At 37.5% G+C, this 17,139-nt stretch overlaps 4 protein-coding genes and 1 non-coding gene across 5 annotated transcripts; 1 reads left to right on the top strand and 4 right to left on the bottom strand.

The window, feature by feature from the left end:
• Positions 1–1,367: 1,367 nt before the first annotated feature.
• On the bottom strand, positions 1,368–2,026 carry LOC119988336 (60S ribosomal protein L26-1-like). Its single transcript, XM_038833336.1, has one exon. It carries the CDS (start codon positions 1,972–1,974, stop codon positions 1,534–1,536), a length of 441 nt encoding a protein of 146 aa, XP_038689264.1. The 5' UTR covers positions 1,975–2,026; the 3' UTR covers positions 1,368–1,533.
• A 577-nt stretch (positions 2,027–2,603) lies between these two features.
• LOC119989024 lies at positions 2,604–11,634 on the bottom strand. The gene is made up of 9 exons (XM_038834311.1): positions 11,475–11,634; positions 9,597–11,285; positions 9,138–9,498; positions 7,946–8,030; positions 6,630–6,686; positions 6,228–6,287; positions 5,919–6,140; positions 4,050–5,624; positions 2,604–3,386 (listed from the first exon to the last, which is right to left on the bottom strand). The coding sequence occupies exons 2-9, from the start codon at positions 10,843–10,845 to the stop codon at positions 2,907–2,909; spliced, it is 4,089 nt and encodes a 1,362-aa protein (XP_038690239.1). The 5' UTR covers positions 10,846–11,285; positions 11,475–11,634; the 3' UTR covers positions 2,604–2,906.
• Positions 8,277–8,379, bottom strand: LOC119990276. Its single transcript, XR_005466001.1, has one exon. It is a non-coding gene; the product is annotated as a small nucleolar RNA Z43 (small nucleolar RNA).
• Positions 11,635–14,614: 2,980 nt separating the features above from the next.
• Positions 14,615–15,371, top strand: LOC119988880 (MYB-like transcription factor ETC1). Its single transcript, XM_038834110.1, has 3 exons — positions 14,615–14,775; positions 14,922–15,006; positions 15,089–15,371. The coding sequence occupies exons 1-3, from the start codon at positions 14,724–14,726 to the stop codon at positions 15,183–15,185; spliced, it is 234 nt and encodes a 77-aa protein (XP_038690038.1). The 5' UTR covers positions 14,615–14,723; the 3' UTR covers positions 15,186–15,371.
• Positions 15,372–15,533: 162 nt separating this feature from the next.
• LOC119988879 (probable aquaporin NIP-type) lies at positions 15,534–17,077 on the bottom strand. The gene is made up of 5 exons (XM_038834109.1): positions 16,928–17,077; positions 16,612–16,833; positions 16,206–16,403; positions 16,029–16,090; positions 15,534–15,913 (listed from the first exon to the last, which is right to left on the bottom strand). The coding sequence occupies exons 1-5, from the start codon at positions 17,075–17,077 to the stop codon at positions 15,697–15,699; spliced, it is 849 nt and encodes a 282-aa protein (XP_038690037.1). The 3' UTR covers positions 15,534–15,696.
• Between the last annotated feature and the right edge of the window lie 62 nt (positions 17,078–17,139).

Here is a 17,139-nt window from a genome sequence, read left to right as displayed (position 1 = left end):
ACTGCTAAATTGAGGGAGGTTTTTGATGCAAATCCTTTGATGCTATGCCATGTAACTGAGCTGGTCCTGCTGATTGAAAGCAAGAGCTCATGTAAGAATTGGCAAAAAATTGAAAGAGCAACAGATCAGCCAGAGTGAGACATTATCAATACCATATCCTGTGGACAATAGTCAGCAACACCCAGCGGTCTGAAAATTATTGTCCCAACAAAAACAGAGTTGGAGGATCACAATGTAAACATGTCTAACTCACTGTAAACATACTTGCAGGAAGATTACTACCAATCCCGGGAAATCCGGCATTCAAAATGTTAATACTCTAAGAAATAAAGCACAGTTGCAGAAGCTGTCAACCCCATCTCTGAACTTGAGTTTATATACAAAGATGCAAGAGCAGTATATGTTACAGAATCAGGTTTAATCCTTCTCTTCTTCATATCACTAAATAGATCCCGCACTTCCATCACGCGAGTCTCTTAGCAATAACAGGTTATCATATTTGCATAGTTAAACAGATCAGGAGCTAATCCTCTGTCAGCCAAGAGATCAAATAATAATTGGGCATTCATCATATCTCTAGCAAGAAAAGGCAGCCGCACCTATAGTTTTACTGCACATTTTTTGGGCAAGGCATGACATCAACCACCTTGTCAAACATTGCAACGCAGACAAAAGCCTTAATTAATCCAACACATCCCAACAGACTCTAATGAACAAGTTGGAGGCTCCATTCTCATTTTCCTGCACAAGGACTTCCAACAAATCAATGATTTCAAAACCTGGATAATGATTCTCTTTTCTAATGAGTTTCCAACAATAAAGAATACAACCTTCCCTGCAAATTGCAATCCCCAGGAACACAATATTCTAACAGTTGCAGCATATCTAGGGATGCAACAAGAACCATTTTCTTCCAATTGGCAAAAGAATGATAATGCATCAGTGGGTTTTATCCCTCAAACGAAATTGAGAGACTGGCTGCCACTATAAGCTTGTACTTTGCTCCTGAGAGGAACTTAAGGTTGGAAGCTATACAGCACTACAGGAGCGAACGACAGAGAGCTCAAAGAGGTCTCAGTTGTTGATAAACGATATAAACTGTAAAAGCCATGTCATAAAACCCTAACAATAACATATAGAGAGCAGTACCCATTTAGGGCTAACCCCACTTTGGGCAATGGCCTCTCTGGTTTAGCATCTGCTTCCCATCATTTCAATCTTAAGTACTCTAACTGTTGGTATCTATGCCTCTTAGATTAACTTATGCTCGCAAATTGGTCGTCCCATATCAACATCAGTACTAACAAATGATTCAGAGACTATTATCGTACACTGGTCTAATCATAAAAGAAATCAACCAAACAGCAGTAGAAGAAATCGAAATATAAAATTGAAATACTGCAAAATTCCACAAGGTTTTCAAAAACCCTAATGAAATTCCAGATCCATCACACAACATACTGAATATAAAAATTAAAACTTAAAAGCGGGAATCTTTGCTATCCACCAAAACCTACTGAATCAATGTTTGATTCAATCAACACTCTGCATGATGTCTTCAGCAGTAAACTTGGTACCCTTGTCCTTATCGGCAGCAGCACGACCCTTGGCCTTTCGGTCGAGAAGCGACTTCCGGTCCTTGTCAAGGCGGAGCTTAGTGATGACGACCTTTGAGGGGTTGATACCAACGTTGACGGTTTGCCCATTGACCTTCTCACGAGTTGCGCGCTCGATGTGAATGACCCATTTCCGGCGGTAGACCTGGACGACTTTGCCGTCGCGTCCCTTGAAATGGCCACGGACCACCTGCACCTCGTCGTCCTTACGGACAGGCATCGACCGCACGTTGTACTTCTGGCGGAGGTCTGCCGAGAGCGGCGCGCTCATCAGTAAGCGCCGGACGCTCGACGGCGCCGTGAAGTGCGCCTTGCGATTCTTGCGGCGAGAGGAGGAGACCCTGGGATTGTACTTCATCTTGGCCACCTCTTTGTGTGGGCGTGTCGATGTGGAGGCGGCAGCTAGGGTTTATAATTTGTAATTTGTTATACGGCGTCGTAAAAAGACGAGAATTAGGGCTCTTATGTCCCCGTCCTAGTTTATGGGCTCAGTTAAACCCAAATATAATTGGGCCTTATTGACTGATTCAATCACCGCTGACCATGGAAGGTTAAGTAGAGCTACTGCAACTAGAGGTGGCAAAACTCTCCGGACCGCATTTGGTATATGTCCAAAATATGACTCTAAGCATAAAAACTTTGTCCAGAACACATTGGTTTATTTGTCCGAACTCTAACCCGAATTAATTTATTGTTTGGATTTAAACCAATTTGGGTTTGATCAATTAGATACGTTCAAAATCTAATCCGGATTAGGATCTGGACATATAAATGTTTTCCAAAAACACATAAATGTTGCCCGACCTAAAACTGATCCAAAACTAATTTTTTGCCACCCTTAAGTGCAACTCCTTGGCTTGTTATGTCTTATCAATTCCTTGATCATTCTGGCAGCATTTTATTTGCCAAAGGAGAATAAAAAAAAACCATTGCAGCTTTAAGAAAAGTTAAATAGAGTCCTACCACTTCATCACAAGACATTCCACACAAAGGAAGGAGAGACAATCTTTATGCCATTTCATCCCCAAGTAGGGGGGTCGCCATATATACAAGGAAAATTGTATGTACATGTGACTTGCCTAGACACTGCCTAAACAGATAATATTCACAATAAAAAGAAATCAAACCTTTTTTTACCCATCAGCAGGTGTACAAATTAAAGAATTCCAAGTTAAAAGCGCTAGTTACTAGTGCGAAAGAAGACACCGCAATGCAAGATCAACATTTTTTTGTGCCCCCACCACTTGAAAATTGGGTTGGCCAGGAAAGATCCAACTTTTGTCCATTTTATCAACCTGCCTTACTTATCTGATCACTCTGTGGGCATTCCAATGTCATTTGCATACTCGGACTTGTATTTGTCCGGCAAGAACGCTTCCTGGGTTTCCTCAACGAGGGAACAACTATAGGACCCAAGCTGAGTTGTTGGGTCATATCCACAGCAGGAGTTTTTGTACCATCGTTGTTTGTGCATTCTGTTGTCATACAAGATCTATTGGAACGGCCAGTAAAATTATTGGCATGAGATCCTTCCTCGATCATATTCTCATGCTTGCATTCATGGTGACCAGGGGCACCTGACTCCAAACTTAGCCATGCATTTTTCGTAGGATCCATCCCCTGGCTTGTCAAACTCGACTTTAAGGAAGGACTGCTGTTAATTGGAAGAGAATTGTTTCGTTGAGAATAAACAGGGCCCTGTAACTCACATTCCTGATCATCATAATTCACATCCGTTCCAACCCTGACTGCCGTAAATTTGTGCTCCCCCTATTAAGAAGTTATGAAGCATATTAAAAGAAAAAACACACGCACACGTACACAAGCACATAATATTTAGCTTTAAAAACATCAACCATTCACAGTTGAGACGAAAGAGGTAACAAAAAAATCTGAGAAATAATAGCAAACTTGATGGCATGATGCCATAAGTTGTATCAAAGGCGAAACCAGATAGAATGTCAGTGAAAATAAAAAATGCAATGTTGAGCTAGGCATTGCCAAAAGATCTATGATTATTCTTAAAGTAATCACTCACTACAGTTGGAAAAAATTTCCCTGATGGTATATGAGAATATGCTCGACAATATGAAAATCACTATGAGATATGCAATGGATTATTTCTACAATTAGATTGAAGTGGAACAAGAAAGACCAGCATGGTGAGAAAAACAAAAAATAACCCTTTCATCGTGGTATTGCAGGGAACGGTTATGACAGATTGAATCTCCTTAAGGATTCAACACAAGAGAGTGAAGTCAATATGAAAGGTTTCAACAAATAGAAAAATCAAAGTTAACCTAGAAGCTAAATAAAGAGCACTATAGTCAAGCTATGAGAAACTAGAACGAAAGTACAAGCATAAAAAAAGTAAAAATGAGTCTCGGAACCCAAAGGCAACTCAACACTAACAGCAAGAAAAGGCAAGGGTACCTTATCTGGCATCTTAGCAATTCCTTCACATCCTGAAGTCTCCTCTCCATCAGAATCAGCCATTTCCTCACACTCGAACTTCACATTTCCATCCATTTCCTCATCAGAGTCACTCAGCTCTTCCTGTTCCATCACAATACCAGGATGAGACGAGTCACCTACGTCATCACGACTGCATCTGCTGATGTCATTGCTTGCTATAACTGACACTTGAGCACCTGGAACAAAATCTATATGTACAGTAGAGCAATTCTCAATGCACTGATACTGTGAACTGCCAGTTTTTTGGGTTTCCATATTATCTCCGGAATCAGAGGTGCTTATTAGAGACCTTTTTTGTTTATTTGCAGCCACATTTCCACTTCTCCTACGTTGCTCCTTCACAGACTTAGAGCTTAAACAGATCTCCAGGTCTAGCTCATTAGCCTTCTCATTAGGGCTAGAGTGTTTACAGTCAGCAAGAAATGAGTCATCATGGACTGATGGTTTACTTTTCACGGTATCAGAAGGCTTTTGACGTTGAGCAGTTGTGTCTTTTAAACAAACAGACTGGTGCACAATTGACGACGTTACTAAGTCACTATTTTCATCATCCAGTCTCTGCAAGAGGGGATGGAAGTCAATGCCACCTGCTGCTGAAGTATACTCCTTTGTCTTCGAAGATTTGTTGGAACAAGCAGCACCATGGCTTACTTGGAAAGGACTATGGAAAAGATTCAAATTCAGTTGAGGCTGATTTCCAGGAAAGAAACCAAATGAACTTGTTGTCCTAGCCCCACAAGCCAATGAGTGATGTCTTAGGCATCCAACTTCAGGTGCTTGGAACAGTAAAGGATGCATCTGAAGATCTGAAATGTTGCCTCTCTCTTCCAACACAAGCTCATCAGTAACAACTCCAGGTGCTCTAGGCAATGAATTTGTAACAATGTCTTTCACTGTACGGTTTCTATCGCCATCAGGTGTAACTGAGTGGATAGTTGCTGACTTTGCACGATCGGATAGAGGGACTACATTTTGTATTCCTGCACCATTACTACCAGCTCCAGATGCTGCATATTGATTACCTTCGAGGGCTGACTGAGATATTACCCGGACAGATGGTGGAAGGTTCACAGGAGGCAAGTCTGGTGCTAATTTCACCAAGTGAGCACCATTAATATTACGGGTTCGATATGGTCGCATAGGTATTGGTGATTTAGGCTTATTTAATGACACTTTGGAAACCATATGGTTCGGTCGCATGATATTAGACGGAAAATATCTAACATGAGCGTAACTAGATGAAGTGTGTTGGGGATAGTTGGATGAAGATGGAAACTTGTGCATATTATCATTGTTTGGTTGAGCTTCCACAAATCCATGATTATTTAGTTCTTCACCAACGCAAGAAGTATCTCCTGACACTCTATCACCAGATAAGTTTCTGTTTGCAATGTTTGAGCAAGGATGACCAGAAGAACTGAGGCTTGAGTCACATGGCCTCCAATCTGCCAAAAATGCCTCATGTAAGTAGGCTTCCTCTACACAATCATCTCCGCTAGTATGTTCCCCAACAGCATTCTCAACTGACTTATCCTGCAATGAATTAATATACATAAACATTAAATGTACATTACTGAAAATAATAAAATATAATTCACCTACAAATGAGTCCACGCTGAGTTTCAAGGCTTACGAAACAAGCCTCCAAGCCCAACAAGCTCTTGTATAACTTAAGGGGAATGAGGAGTTAAGTGTTTTAGTATGAATTTTTTGAGCAATTTCATAAATTTCAAGTTGTTTATCCCCCAAAACTCACCGTAGCATGTATCGTCATGCATAATGACATCAAGTAACATGGGAATATATCAGCAATGAAATGGCAACAACCTCAATGTCAGAAGCCCGTTGCCAATGTGCCAACTTAGCCAGTTTGGATATTCTTCTTTTTGATTCATACAACCTCCGTTTCTCCTTTTCAGCAGCATCTAGCTTAGAGGACCATTGAGCACCACGAGCAATACGCCAATGTCGGGGTAATAAGCCTGGATCTCTATAAGGGACAACAAATTTCCAAACGGACATCCAATCAAGTTTAAACAACTTGAGGCCCTGAAGTGAGTTAGGTCAAATTAGAAAAATAACTAAGTCAAATGATAATAATTAGGAATGATTTTTTGAAAGGTCCTGGAAACTTATCTCCTGAATACGCTCTATCTCTTCCGCAGTCAACGGGGAGGTTTTCATCCTTCGAACTGCCTGCATAAAGTGGAAAATATCACTAAAAATAGTGCATTCCAAGGCAATGCTATCATATTCGATGCATCCAAAAATAACTAAACCCTTTGTATTGTAATTTATTCTCTATCTGATCAATCTGTCAATCTGATTAGGAGAAAAGGCAAAATTTCCAGTAGCATGCACCCACTCATCATTTGATTTTGTTTTCTTTGGTGGGAAGGACCGGAGATTGAAACCAACAGTTAACACCATAAAGTCTTGCAGTAACAAGAATAAACTACCAACTGAACAGAAACATAAAAATAAGCAAAAAAATGCCTTAAAGCATGAACTCTCGCAGGGTACAGATCAAATACAAACCTTAATGGGATTTTCTGGGGCCTTAGAAGCACAACGGTTTTTCTGCCTAACAAAAATCTGTAATGTAGTCAGTAAGAATCAGATAAAAATGGACCATTTCTTTCATAGTCATTCAAACAAATGATGAAAGAGATTGTATTCATGTTGTCATTATCTTCACTATTTGGAGATAAAGTAAGCAAAAAGGACAAAACATATAACAACGGCGGTGAAATTCAAGAAAGCTACAAAATCAATAGAAAATTATCTGTAAAGCAGAAAAGTTCACTATTTTAGACAGCATAAATAAACAGAAATTTAATGCACGTCATGGTGCCGTGATGTTTTAATATTTTGGAACAAAGATAAATGTAAATCGCCTGACAAAAACATCGCAATTCAAATCACAGCAGGTTCATAGAGGCACAGCTATTGGAATGCTTAAAAACTGAGAAAATCAAAGGGTCCAAAAAGTTACAAGAACAAAGACTTCTAGAACAAGATGAGTCATATTCTGATGGTCTTGGATGATCAGTGTATTTATAACGTGAATGGCAAGCAAGGGAAAATTTTCACTTATGTATATGTATCCTTTCACCCACAGTTGTTCAACGAAACTTTCAAGGGTGTACAGGTGGCAATTAAGAATAACCCTGGCTTTAAAAAGTATCATTTTCATTTGTGCATGAAAACTGAATGGCTAAGAAATAACACCTCACACTTACTGGCGATATCGATGTTCATGAGTGACAAGCACAAAGGAGCACACAATCCAATTAGGTGGCAATTAAGAATAACCCTGGCTTTAAAAAGTATCATTTTCATTTGTGCATGAAAACTGAATGGCTAAGAAATAACACCTCACACTTACTGGCGATATCGATGTTCATGAGTGACAAGCACAAAGGAGCACACAATCCAATTATTCATGCATTCCTTTACATCTATTCTATCTTTCGAGTGTGGAGCTGAATCAATCAACTAAGAGAAAATACATAATTGAAAAATATTACCATCGTATGGTTGATACATTTCCCAGTTGTTAATAAGTAATTTGATGCATCTACATATCTTCATGTAACAATATCATGATCATCTAATGCAAAATCTGTAAGGCGTTAATGCATGCTTCACAATGCCAACTCAAACCGTCATTGAATTATAAATTGAATGGTTTTCACTATTCAGACATAAAAAATCATACTATTATTTCATCCATATTAACAATCTGGCACATATACGGCACAACCGCATAACTAATAACTAGGCTCAAACACTAATCATCAGGAAAAGATATGTTTCCAATACACACAGTCTAGGAAAGTCGGGAGCATTACCTGATGCTTAGATTTGCAAGGAAGAAAACGTTGTTGAATAGCACTCCAATCTGTATTGTACTCCATCATTCCCAGTGCTAATAATCTGCATCAAATCCAAATATATCAAAATTTACCTTCCTGAGCATGTCTCATAAATTTATTAAAGAAAACTTATATTGATTTTTGAATGTAACCATTGCAATAAAAAGATAGTAATAAAGTACACAGATAAATTATTTGCAAGACCTTGTTCTAATGAAAAAATAAAAGGAAATCAGGAGCCAATTTTAATGCATTTCCTTTATTTTCTTTTTGTCAATAAAGACATACCAAGAAAAATTGTTCGGTAGGACTCAGAATATGGGTGATGATATATCAGGAATTCAGGATGGTCGGCAGGGCTTAAGCCAATTACAACAAATGAGACCTTTCACTTCAATTTGTCACTGTCCCTCACTTTTCAAATATTAGCACCAAAGAAATGGGAGATGGTGATGATAATGTTACATGAAGATATGGGAGATGCATCTTGGAGTTTGCTCTTCTGCAAAAATTCAGATCCAGCATCGCAAAATATTTCCCTTTTTAAAAGAAGAAACATGTATTTTTATAAAGGGCGAACTGTTGAAAGCTCTTTCTGGCTGCGTTCAGTAAGTGGTCCAACATTATCCATCCTTGATAGCTCCTCTTAATTTAGTTGGGAGGTATATGGATGATGTTTATACAGGTACATGTTGTAGAATGTATTTTAAATGACATGCTTGTTCTGTGGTTTGAAGTTTACACACTTTAATGCACTTCTTGAAAACCTGGAAACTTTCAAATCTAATAATTCTTTTCTGACCTTGTAACCTAACAAGAATATGCAATTATGAAAACCACTCATACATCTACTACGAAACATAAACAACGCCACCACTGAATATTCACTGAACTAGCATTCACGTTAAATGAAGTTTACTCCAACCTATAAATGCTCCAATAATGAAGCCAAAAATAACACTTTGTTGCTAGCCTAGTGGTAACTTTATTATCTTTTATTGAATATGCTAAAACTAGAGGGCATAGTGCACCTCCATAGAGAAAAAATATTTAGTAATCCAAAAGTATAATCAGGAACAAACTACAAAAATCAGTTCAACAAAAGCATAAAAAACAGCCAACAATACTTTAACAAAAAAAAAAAGGAGAGAAAATGGATGTCACTCACTCATCCTCTGAATCCGTAAACAGAACCCGATTTGCAACAGAAGCAGGGGGCGGTTTATGGGGAAATAATGCCGGATTGAAGAATGGAAAAAATCTCTGCGCTAATTTCGCAATTTCCTTCGGGACAAAAGCAATTGACTGCTGCTTGGCAATTTCAACAATTGAAGCTGCCAACGTCTTCCTCGGATGTTGTTGACTTGGTGTGGATGGAACCCCATTGGTGGTCGGAGAATCGCTGCTTCGTAAAATTTCACTATTATAGTAGGATGATGAAGACAAACAGTGAAGGTTGAATAAAGGTTCTCTCTCAAGGCGAGTATCACAACTAGACTCCATATAAAGTTGCCGATTCTTCTGCACAGCTGTCAAAACAATTCCAAATCAACAGTAAAGTGTGTAAACTTCAAAGTTCAAACCCCATAACAAGCACATCATTTCAAACACATTCTACGGTACATACCTGTATAAACATCATCAATATACCTCCCAACAAAATTAAGAGGACCTACATCGAGGATGGATAATATTGGACCACTTACAGGAGGCACCCAGAAAGAGCTCTCAACAGTTCGCCCATTATATAAATAATCATTTCTTTCTTTAGATGGGGAAATACTTTGCAATGCTGGCATCTGAATGTTTGTAGAAGAGCGAACTCCAAGATGTGCATCAGATATTGGAGATGATTCAAAGGTGCACTGAGCAGGGCAATTTTTGGTTGCTTCATTTGGCACTGATGAAAACATGTATTGAGGGTGGAAACAAAAATCGGGATATGGCACACTTTTGTGTGCCATTACCTCGTCACGTTTCTGAAGCATTACAAGTATTAGGCCCCGCAGATGGGAGGCAATAATTTTCCGAGAAGGATCAAGAACACAAAGGGAAAATATCTGAATAAGAAGCTGCACATGTTCATAAATCAAACAATGCAACTGCCCTAGTTGGTGTGGAGTGAATCTGTTGAAACAACCATTTTCCCTCGTGGAAGCCAGACTGGTTGGAGTAGTCTCGTGTATAAAAATTCTCCCATTAAGAGAAGGAAAAGGCACCACTGAACCACTGGGCGGGACGGGTATAAGGGGACGCAATGGCCTCTTTTCCTGACCTAAAAAACTCTTTTGATGTGGAGCAGTGGCTTTTTTCTGTCTATTCAGCCTGGTCTCTGGCCGCCTTCCTATTCTTTCACTCTCCTCTTTCTGTGCCTTAGTTGATGTACCTTCATCAAAATCACTCTCGAGTGCCTCTTCAAGTTCTATCTCGAAGTCTGCATCATTATCCTCATCTTCATCGTCATCAACAGTTTCATTTTCATGGTTTGTTGGTCCATCACCATCTTTAGCAAGTAAAACTGCTGCAAGAAATTTCCTGTACTCCTCTTGATCATCAACATTTTGAAAATCATCCTCGTCATCAGTTTCCTGAAGAAATGCCTCGAGTTCGTCAAGAGTGATACTAGCAAGCGAATAGCGTGCCCTAGTACGCTTGCATATAGCATCCTCATCATCGGAATGCACTGTCATGGGCTTTTCCCGGGTATCCATGGCGTTACTCTCATCCAACTCTCTAACCATGATATCACCAGCATCATTTTCTTGACTAGATGCTTCGACGTCTGTATGAGATAATGAAACCAACTTTCTCTTCTTCATTTTTCCTGGATTACTACTATTTTCGTGCACAGTTTCCGAAGAATCAGCAGCTTGCATCACCACCTCCTCCTCTCCATGTTCAGAATCTCCATCATCACGTCTATGCACCTCACCAACTGGCTTTCATGGATCTGGGTTCGCATTGCTATCAACAACAGCACCATCCAGACCTTCAATTTCCGAGCTCAAGCTCGATGAAGCTTCTGGTGAAGCTGTTTCCTTTAAAAAGGGATTGAAATCAGCATCATCCACCTCATCTTCCTCTTCGTTTTCTTTCCCATCCTCCTTGGTACTTTTATCAGGGACATCGTTTCGACGATTTTCACATTTGATTCCTTCAATCAACGGTGGATTCAAGCTTAACGTCATCTTCGAAAAACAATTTCAATACCATTAAGAGTCGATGCTTCGACAACTTCGACAGAAATTCACGACTGCATCGGCCCACCCCCGACGTGGCCAATGCAGATCATAAAGATGTTACGTTGGCCAATTCCCTGTGTATTGCAATCGAATAATTACAATTTGGCTTCGGATTAATCAGGTTACAAGGACGACAGAAACAAAAATAATAAGAAAAAATCAAAATTTAGGGTTTTTCAATAGAATTAAGGAGCATTGATTGTAAAAACTAATCAAAATCTGAAGATAAAAAAACAGCGGAATACGAAAGGAAGTTCACATACCAGCAGGTGACCAGATTATCGGAGGGAATTGTTTCTTCAAGCGGAAGAAGAGACGATGGAACCTCCGTTTGTCAAATGAAGACGGAAGGTAAGCCACCGACCGACCATGCACACAAACGATGTCGTAAATGGAAATAGCGGTTCGACGCCGTTTGGAGTGAAAGTCTTATCCTTTTTTCTTGAAAGAAAAATATTTATTTGTTTATATTTTGGAGCTGAAAAATCATTTATGATAGCTGCCTTGATTAATATCTCTTGAACCAATAATTATGGTTTTTGAGATTAACAAAAAAAAAATTTATATTCAGGTTAAAAATGTAAAAGAAAACAAAAATGATTATATTATAAAAACAGTTTTCAAAGATGTTTTAAACCCTAACACTTCATTTTAATATTTCATAGTAGCAAACGTTATAATTAACACCATAATAGCGGTCTAAGAATTTACGAACACTAACAAAGAAACTACACAACCGAATAACAAATACTGAACTAACACTGGGAAACACTATCAGAATTTTAAAACTACAGATTCAAAATTATTGGCTCAAGCTGATTTTAGGACCAATTTATATACTTTAACCCAAAAAAAAACTCTTTAAAGTAGTAACTAAGTGACTAATATATATTAAGGTCCGTACGGTATAATTTTTTCCCAGTAACATGCATATATGCTAGCATATATTGTGGTAATATATATGGTGATAAAAACTTGTAGGATATATGGTACTTGAAATGCTGGTAATGTTTAGTTGTATATTCACTGATAATATATGTGCTGTTAAAATTGTTGTGAAAATTACATGCTGACCTATTATGCATTTAAGTTGTAACAGATCAAAATAAATAAGAAATAATTTATAATAATAATAAACATTTAAATTAATTTAATAAGATAAAAAAAATAGAAGTTAGATATTTTTAAGTATCATGTTTAAAATATTATACAACTAAATTCATACATATTTTTTTAACATGTTAAAAATATATATAAATAAAAGTCTTCGTCATGCGCTCCACAATTGTTCGGCAAGCATATTTCGAAACTGAGTCATATTTTGCATCGTCAATAACCAAATATTCATCATCTTTATTTTCCACGATTTGAGAGATGGGTCAAGCATTGACTCATCTTCGACACATACGTTGAACCAATCTCATTAAAATCAACATCAATAGCAACATGTAGGCGGATAAAATTGTGAAGTATTATGCTTGCAATCACAATCGTCGCATGTATCTTTATATCAAAATAAATTATTGAACTGAATACCAGCCATTTCTTCTTTGTAACCCCAAATGTCATTTCGATGACATTTCTAAGCCGAGCGTGGGCCTTATTGAATACTTCACGGGTCCCGATACAGGACACTCCATTATGAAACACAGTAATATATTTGTAAGTCACCCTTACCAGTGTGCAAATCGTGATATCGAAGAAGGAATCAAAATGGTGTCATTTGGAGGAGTTCGTGCATCACAAGTTCAGGAAGAGAGAGTTGTTCGCAAGTTAATTGTCATGAAAGCCTTTACCCTAAGGGTGGTATTAGTGTCAATACATATTAAAATCAAGGGCATTTCAGTAATGTGCATATAAAATGGTCTAAGAATTATTGAAATGAAGACAATTTCAGAATGGTGTTAATATGGTATAAGAATTTGCACCCCAAAATTGCTCTCTGGGGAAGAGCATATATTGTGGTGCAATATTGTGCACCAAACGGGTACTACAATAGGAATGGGGGTTGCAAATTCCTAAGGTTAGAAATATTGTTAAATCATATTTAAAATGTGTAATTAGGTATTTTGGGTGTTCATAATGCTTGAAATATAGTAGATTTTTGACTCAATTACTTAAATCTTAACCCTAAACTCTAATACGTCATACGTCATCTTTAAAAAAAATTTATGATTTAACATGATTTTTGAAGAAATTGCAGTGAATTCTAGCCATAGCACATCCCAACTAATGACAATTAATGATAACTCAAATTGACGATGATATCAACATGATATGATAAACATCCAACATTCTTTCATCGAAAATGACATGTAGCACATCTGTTTGGTAGCCCATGCGAGCTCAACAGGTTTATTCCATTGATTTAATCAACGGAATAGTTTTATTTCCACTCTTTTATCTCAGAATTCATTGTCCAAAATATATTGTTTTAGTATAGATTCTATTGTTTTCTAAAACACAATTTAGAATTCATTATTTTAGTTCTGAATTCATTTGTTTTTAAAATTCCATTGAAAAAAATAATGGAATTAAGATTTACCCGATAAAACTTATCGACAATAGATCTTGTTAGGAAGAGCTTTATGAGTTGATTCTGACTATGTAATTTTTTAAAAAATTTAACATATATTTTCAGAGTTAAAACGTTTTAAAATTTCGTTTAAGAGACTTTGATTTTCATGTACTATTACTATATGAATTACTTAACACTAACACTACTGTTCTTTCATTGTCAAAGCCGCAACAAATCAACAATAGACGGACCACGTTAAAACTAGAGTTGGCTTAATCAATTAGCAGACAAAACACAAGAAAAGTAAAAATCTTCATGTGGAATGTGTGCCTGGTGGATCGTGGACCCCCACCATTATTGGAAATCATCAATCAGAATCAGATCATGTGAGACGAACGAAGAAAAAACAATCAAGCAAATTATTATGTGCACTTTTTTTTTGGATAGGAATTATTATGTGTACTTACATATGATATACATACATACATACATCATATCAAGAATTCTTTCATGTAAACCAAAAGTGTGAATCAATTTTGTAAACTTCAAATTTAATTATTATAATAAAATAAAATAAAAATGGGGATCATAAATTTTCTATGGGACCCATCATATATATGATTGAAAAATAATTTATGAAGTTGATTCATATTTTTTATTCACATAGGAAAATTTCTGTGTATATATAGATAGATATGTGGATAAGGATAAACACTAGGATTTTCTTTCATAAACAGTGAAGAATGATTCATTCAGGCACAAAAGGCCAACCCACCAAACTAAAAAAAGGCTTCAACGACTCATCAAAGCCCAAGAACTACCAGTCTACGCTTTTCAACCACCACTCCACCTTAAGTTAACGACCCATCCTATCCCTATCCCTATCCCTATCCTTATTATATACTCCCTACACTACTTGCCTAAACCCTCACGACATCCCTGATATTCTATTCAGAGATAGACATAGAGATAGAGGGGTTTCTCATATAGAAAAATGGGCGATTTGCAGCACACATCCCAAGACCCTACTGAAGATAATTCTAAAGGTACTTTTACTTAATTAAGTTTCTTTTCTTTTCCCTTTTTTTACGTGTCGAGTTTTATGCATAGGCAGTAGGCAGCAGAGTAGTACGTATTACTGTATTAGGGTTGGATTTCTTTATTGATGGGTTTGCATGTGTGTTTGTTTTAGATGCAAAAGGTGAGGAATCCAAGCTTGAGTTCTCTGAAGATGAGGAAAGTCTCATTGCCAGAATGTTTAGCTTGGTTGGCCAGAGGTTTGTCTTCCTTCTTCTTCTTTTTTTAAAATTTGATTTAGTTTGGTGGGGTTTTATTGATGGAGTTGGATGCATGGAATAGGTGGGGTTTGATTGCTGGGAGAATACCAGGAAGAAGTGCAGAAGAGATTGAGAAGTACTGGACTTCAAAGTATAGCAGTAGCTCAAGTGGACAATAACTTTAAAGCCCCAAGTCCTGCACAGTACTGGAGTGTTCTTGGGTATGGTATACATACAATACATGGGTTGTATGGGTTTATTTATATATTATTTATTTATCAGTCTTTGTTTTGTCCCTTTAATTCTTCTATTCAAAGTACAAATTAAACTAAGTGGATTATGACAGTTTTGTGACTTTAATCTTCTCTTTTCTTCTTCTTTTTTTTTCAAATGAATCATGCTTATCTTGTCGTTAATGCAAACTGATGATTAGAAGAAGAAAAAAAAAACCATCACCACCCTCAAACTTTAGTCAAAAAATATGGCTGATAAAATGACAAACTCATGTTTAACCCAGCACACAGATATTACTAGAATCCACCAATCAAGAAAAAAGATAATGAGCCTTAAAGGCGGCTACAATATTATGAGATGAAAAACATTAAAAAAAAAAAAAAGTGAAATTATGAAAATGCTTAAAATCCTAAAAGACCCATTTGAGAGGCACTAACATATAATGACTCTACAGTTCTAAGAAGTAGTGCTCTTCGAGCGCCGGAGAAATGATCCATCCTTCGCCAACTCACCGAGTGGTTTGTCAGTGAATCTGATCAAGTTATAGGCAAATGCTCCTGCTATTGTTCCAATGATTGGTCCTATTATGTAAACCCATAGTCCTGAATAAACATGCTTCACCAAAGCTGGTCCAATGCTCCTTGCCGGGTTCATTGAAGCTCCTGATATAGGCCTGCAAATTAACCATGTCAAATACAATGTGTTAATGTCTTAATGACATCTCCAAAAAAATTATAAATATATATGAAACAGTGATAAGTACTAACGAATGAAACAAAATTAATTACCCTGCAACAAGTACATTCAACATTATAGTCATTCCAACAGCAACCCCTCCCAGTTCTCCTACCTGCCAACAACAGAAAAGAACAAAAAAATTATTTATAGCAGTTAATACAAGATTGGAAGGAAAAATGTTCACAACTTGTTTGAATAGTATAAAGGGGGACAGGAAAAATACAAACCGCTCTTTTATCAGTAGCAACAGCAGAAATGACAAACATCAACAAAAAGGAGATGATGATTTCTATGGCCAAAGACTGTCCATTAGATCCAACTGGCACAGTTCCAAAATAATCTTTAGGAGTCACATCCATTGCCAAAGCTATTGTTCCACTAGCCAGTATTGAACCCATCAGTTGCGCCACAATGTAAAATGGCACCTACACAAGTAACTCACTCAGAGTTATTAATTGCATCAACCATTGGGATCCTAGCCGCTGTTGGTATCCCAATAGCTGAGTTATACGCACAGGATTTCATGTGTAAATCAATGAATTCATTTGGATCATGTGTGTCTAACTCATATACTATTGGGATGCAACAACTGTTGGGATTATTGGTTAAATAATACAAATGTATCAAAATGACCTCTTTATATGGGAATCTGCGAAAAATAGTCAGAGTGATTGTGACTGCTGGATTGAAGTGGGCTCCAGAAACATGACCGACTGTATAAACCATCACCATAACAATCAAACCCCATGTCACACAAATGCCAGGGAATGTCACTGAACCGTAGATCTTGTTCACCGCCACCGATCCGCACCCTGCGAATATCACAAAGTAGGTCCCAATCGCCTCTGCAATAACCTACCAACATAATCAAAATCAACCTGTCAGTAAATTCACTTCGATGCTGGTTGGTTTAATTTGATTTTATATTGATCGATTGATCGTCACTGACCTTTTGGGCTAGGGTTACAACTGCATTTGATGAGCAACACAGATCAATGTTTTGATTTGATTCATCAGTTTCTCTGGTACCGGTATTGGTGTTGGTAATGTGGCCTAGCTCCATCTCTGAAATCTCTTCTTCCTCGCCTTTTCTACTCATTCTTTTTACTCTTCAGAAAAGATCAAGTGAGGGTTTGTTTTTGTGTATTTGAGTCGGCCTAA

The sequence above is a fragment of the Tripterygium wilfordii genome, chromosome 21, assembly GCF_013401445.1.
Source record: "Tripterygium wilfordii isolate XIE 37 chromosome 21, ASM1340144v1, whole genome shotgun sequence".
NCBI classification, from domain to species: domain Eukaryota; kingdom Viridiplantae; phylum Streptophyta; class Magnoliopsida; order Celastrales; family Celastraceae; genus Tripterygium; species Tripterygium wilfordii.
The sequence above is the reverse complement of the archived record's forward strand: the minus strand, read 5'-3'. Positions and strand labels throughout refer to the sequence as shown.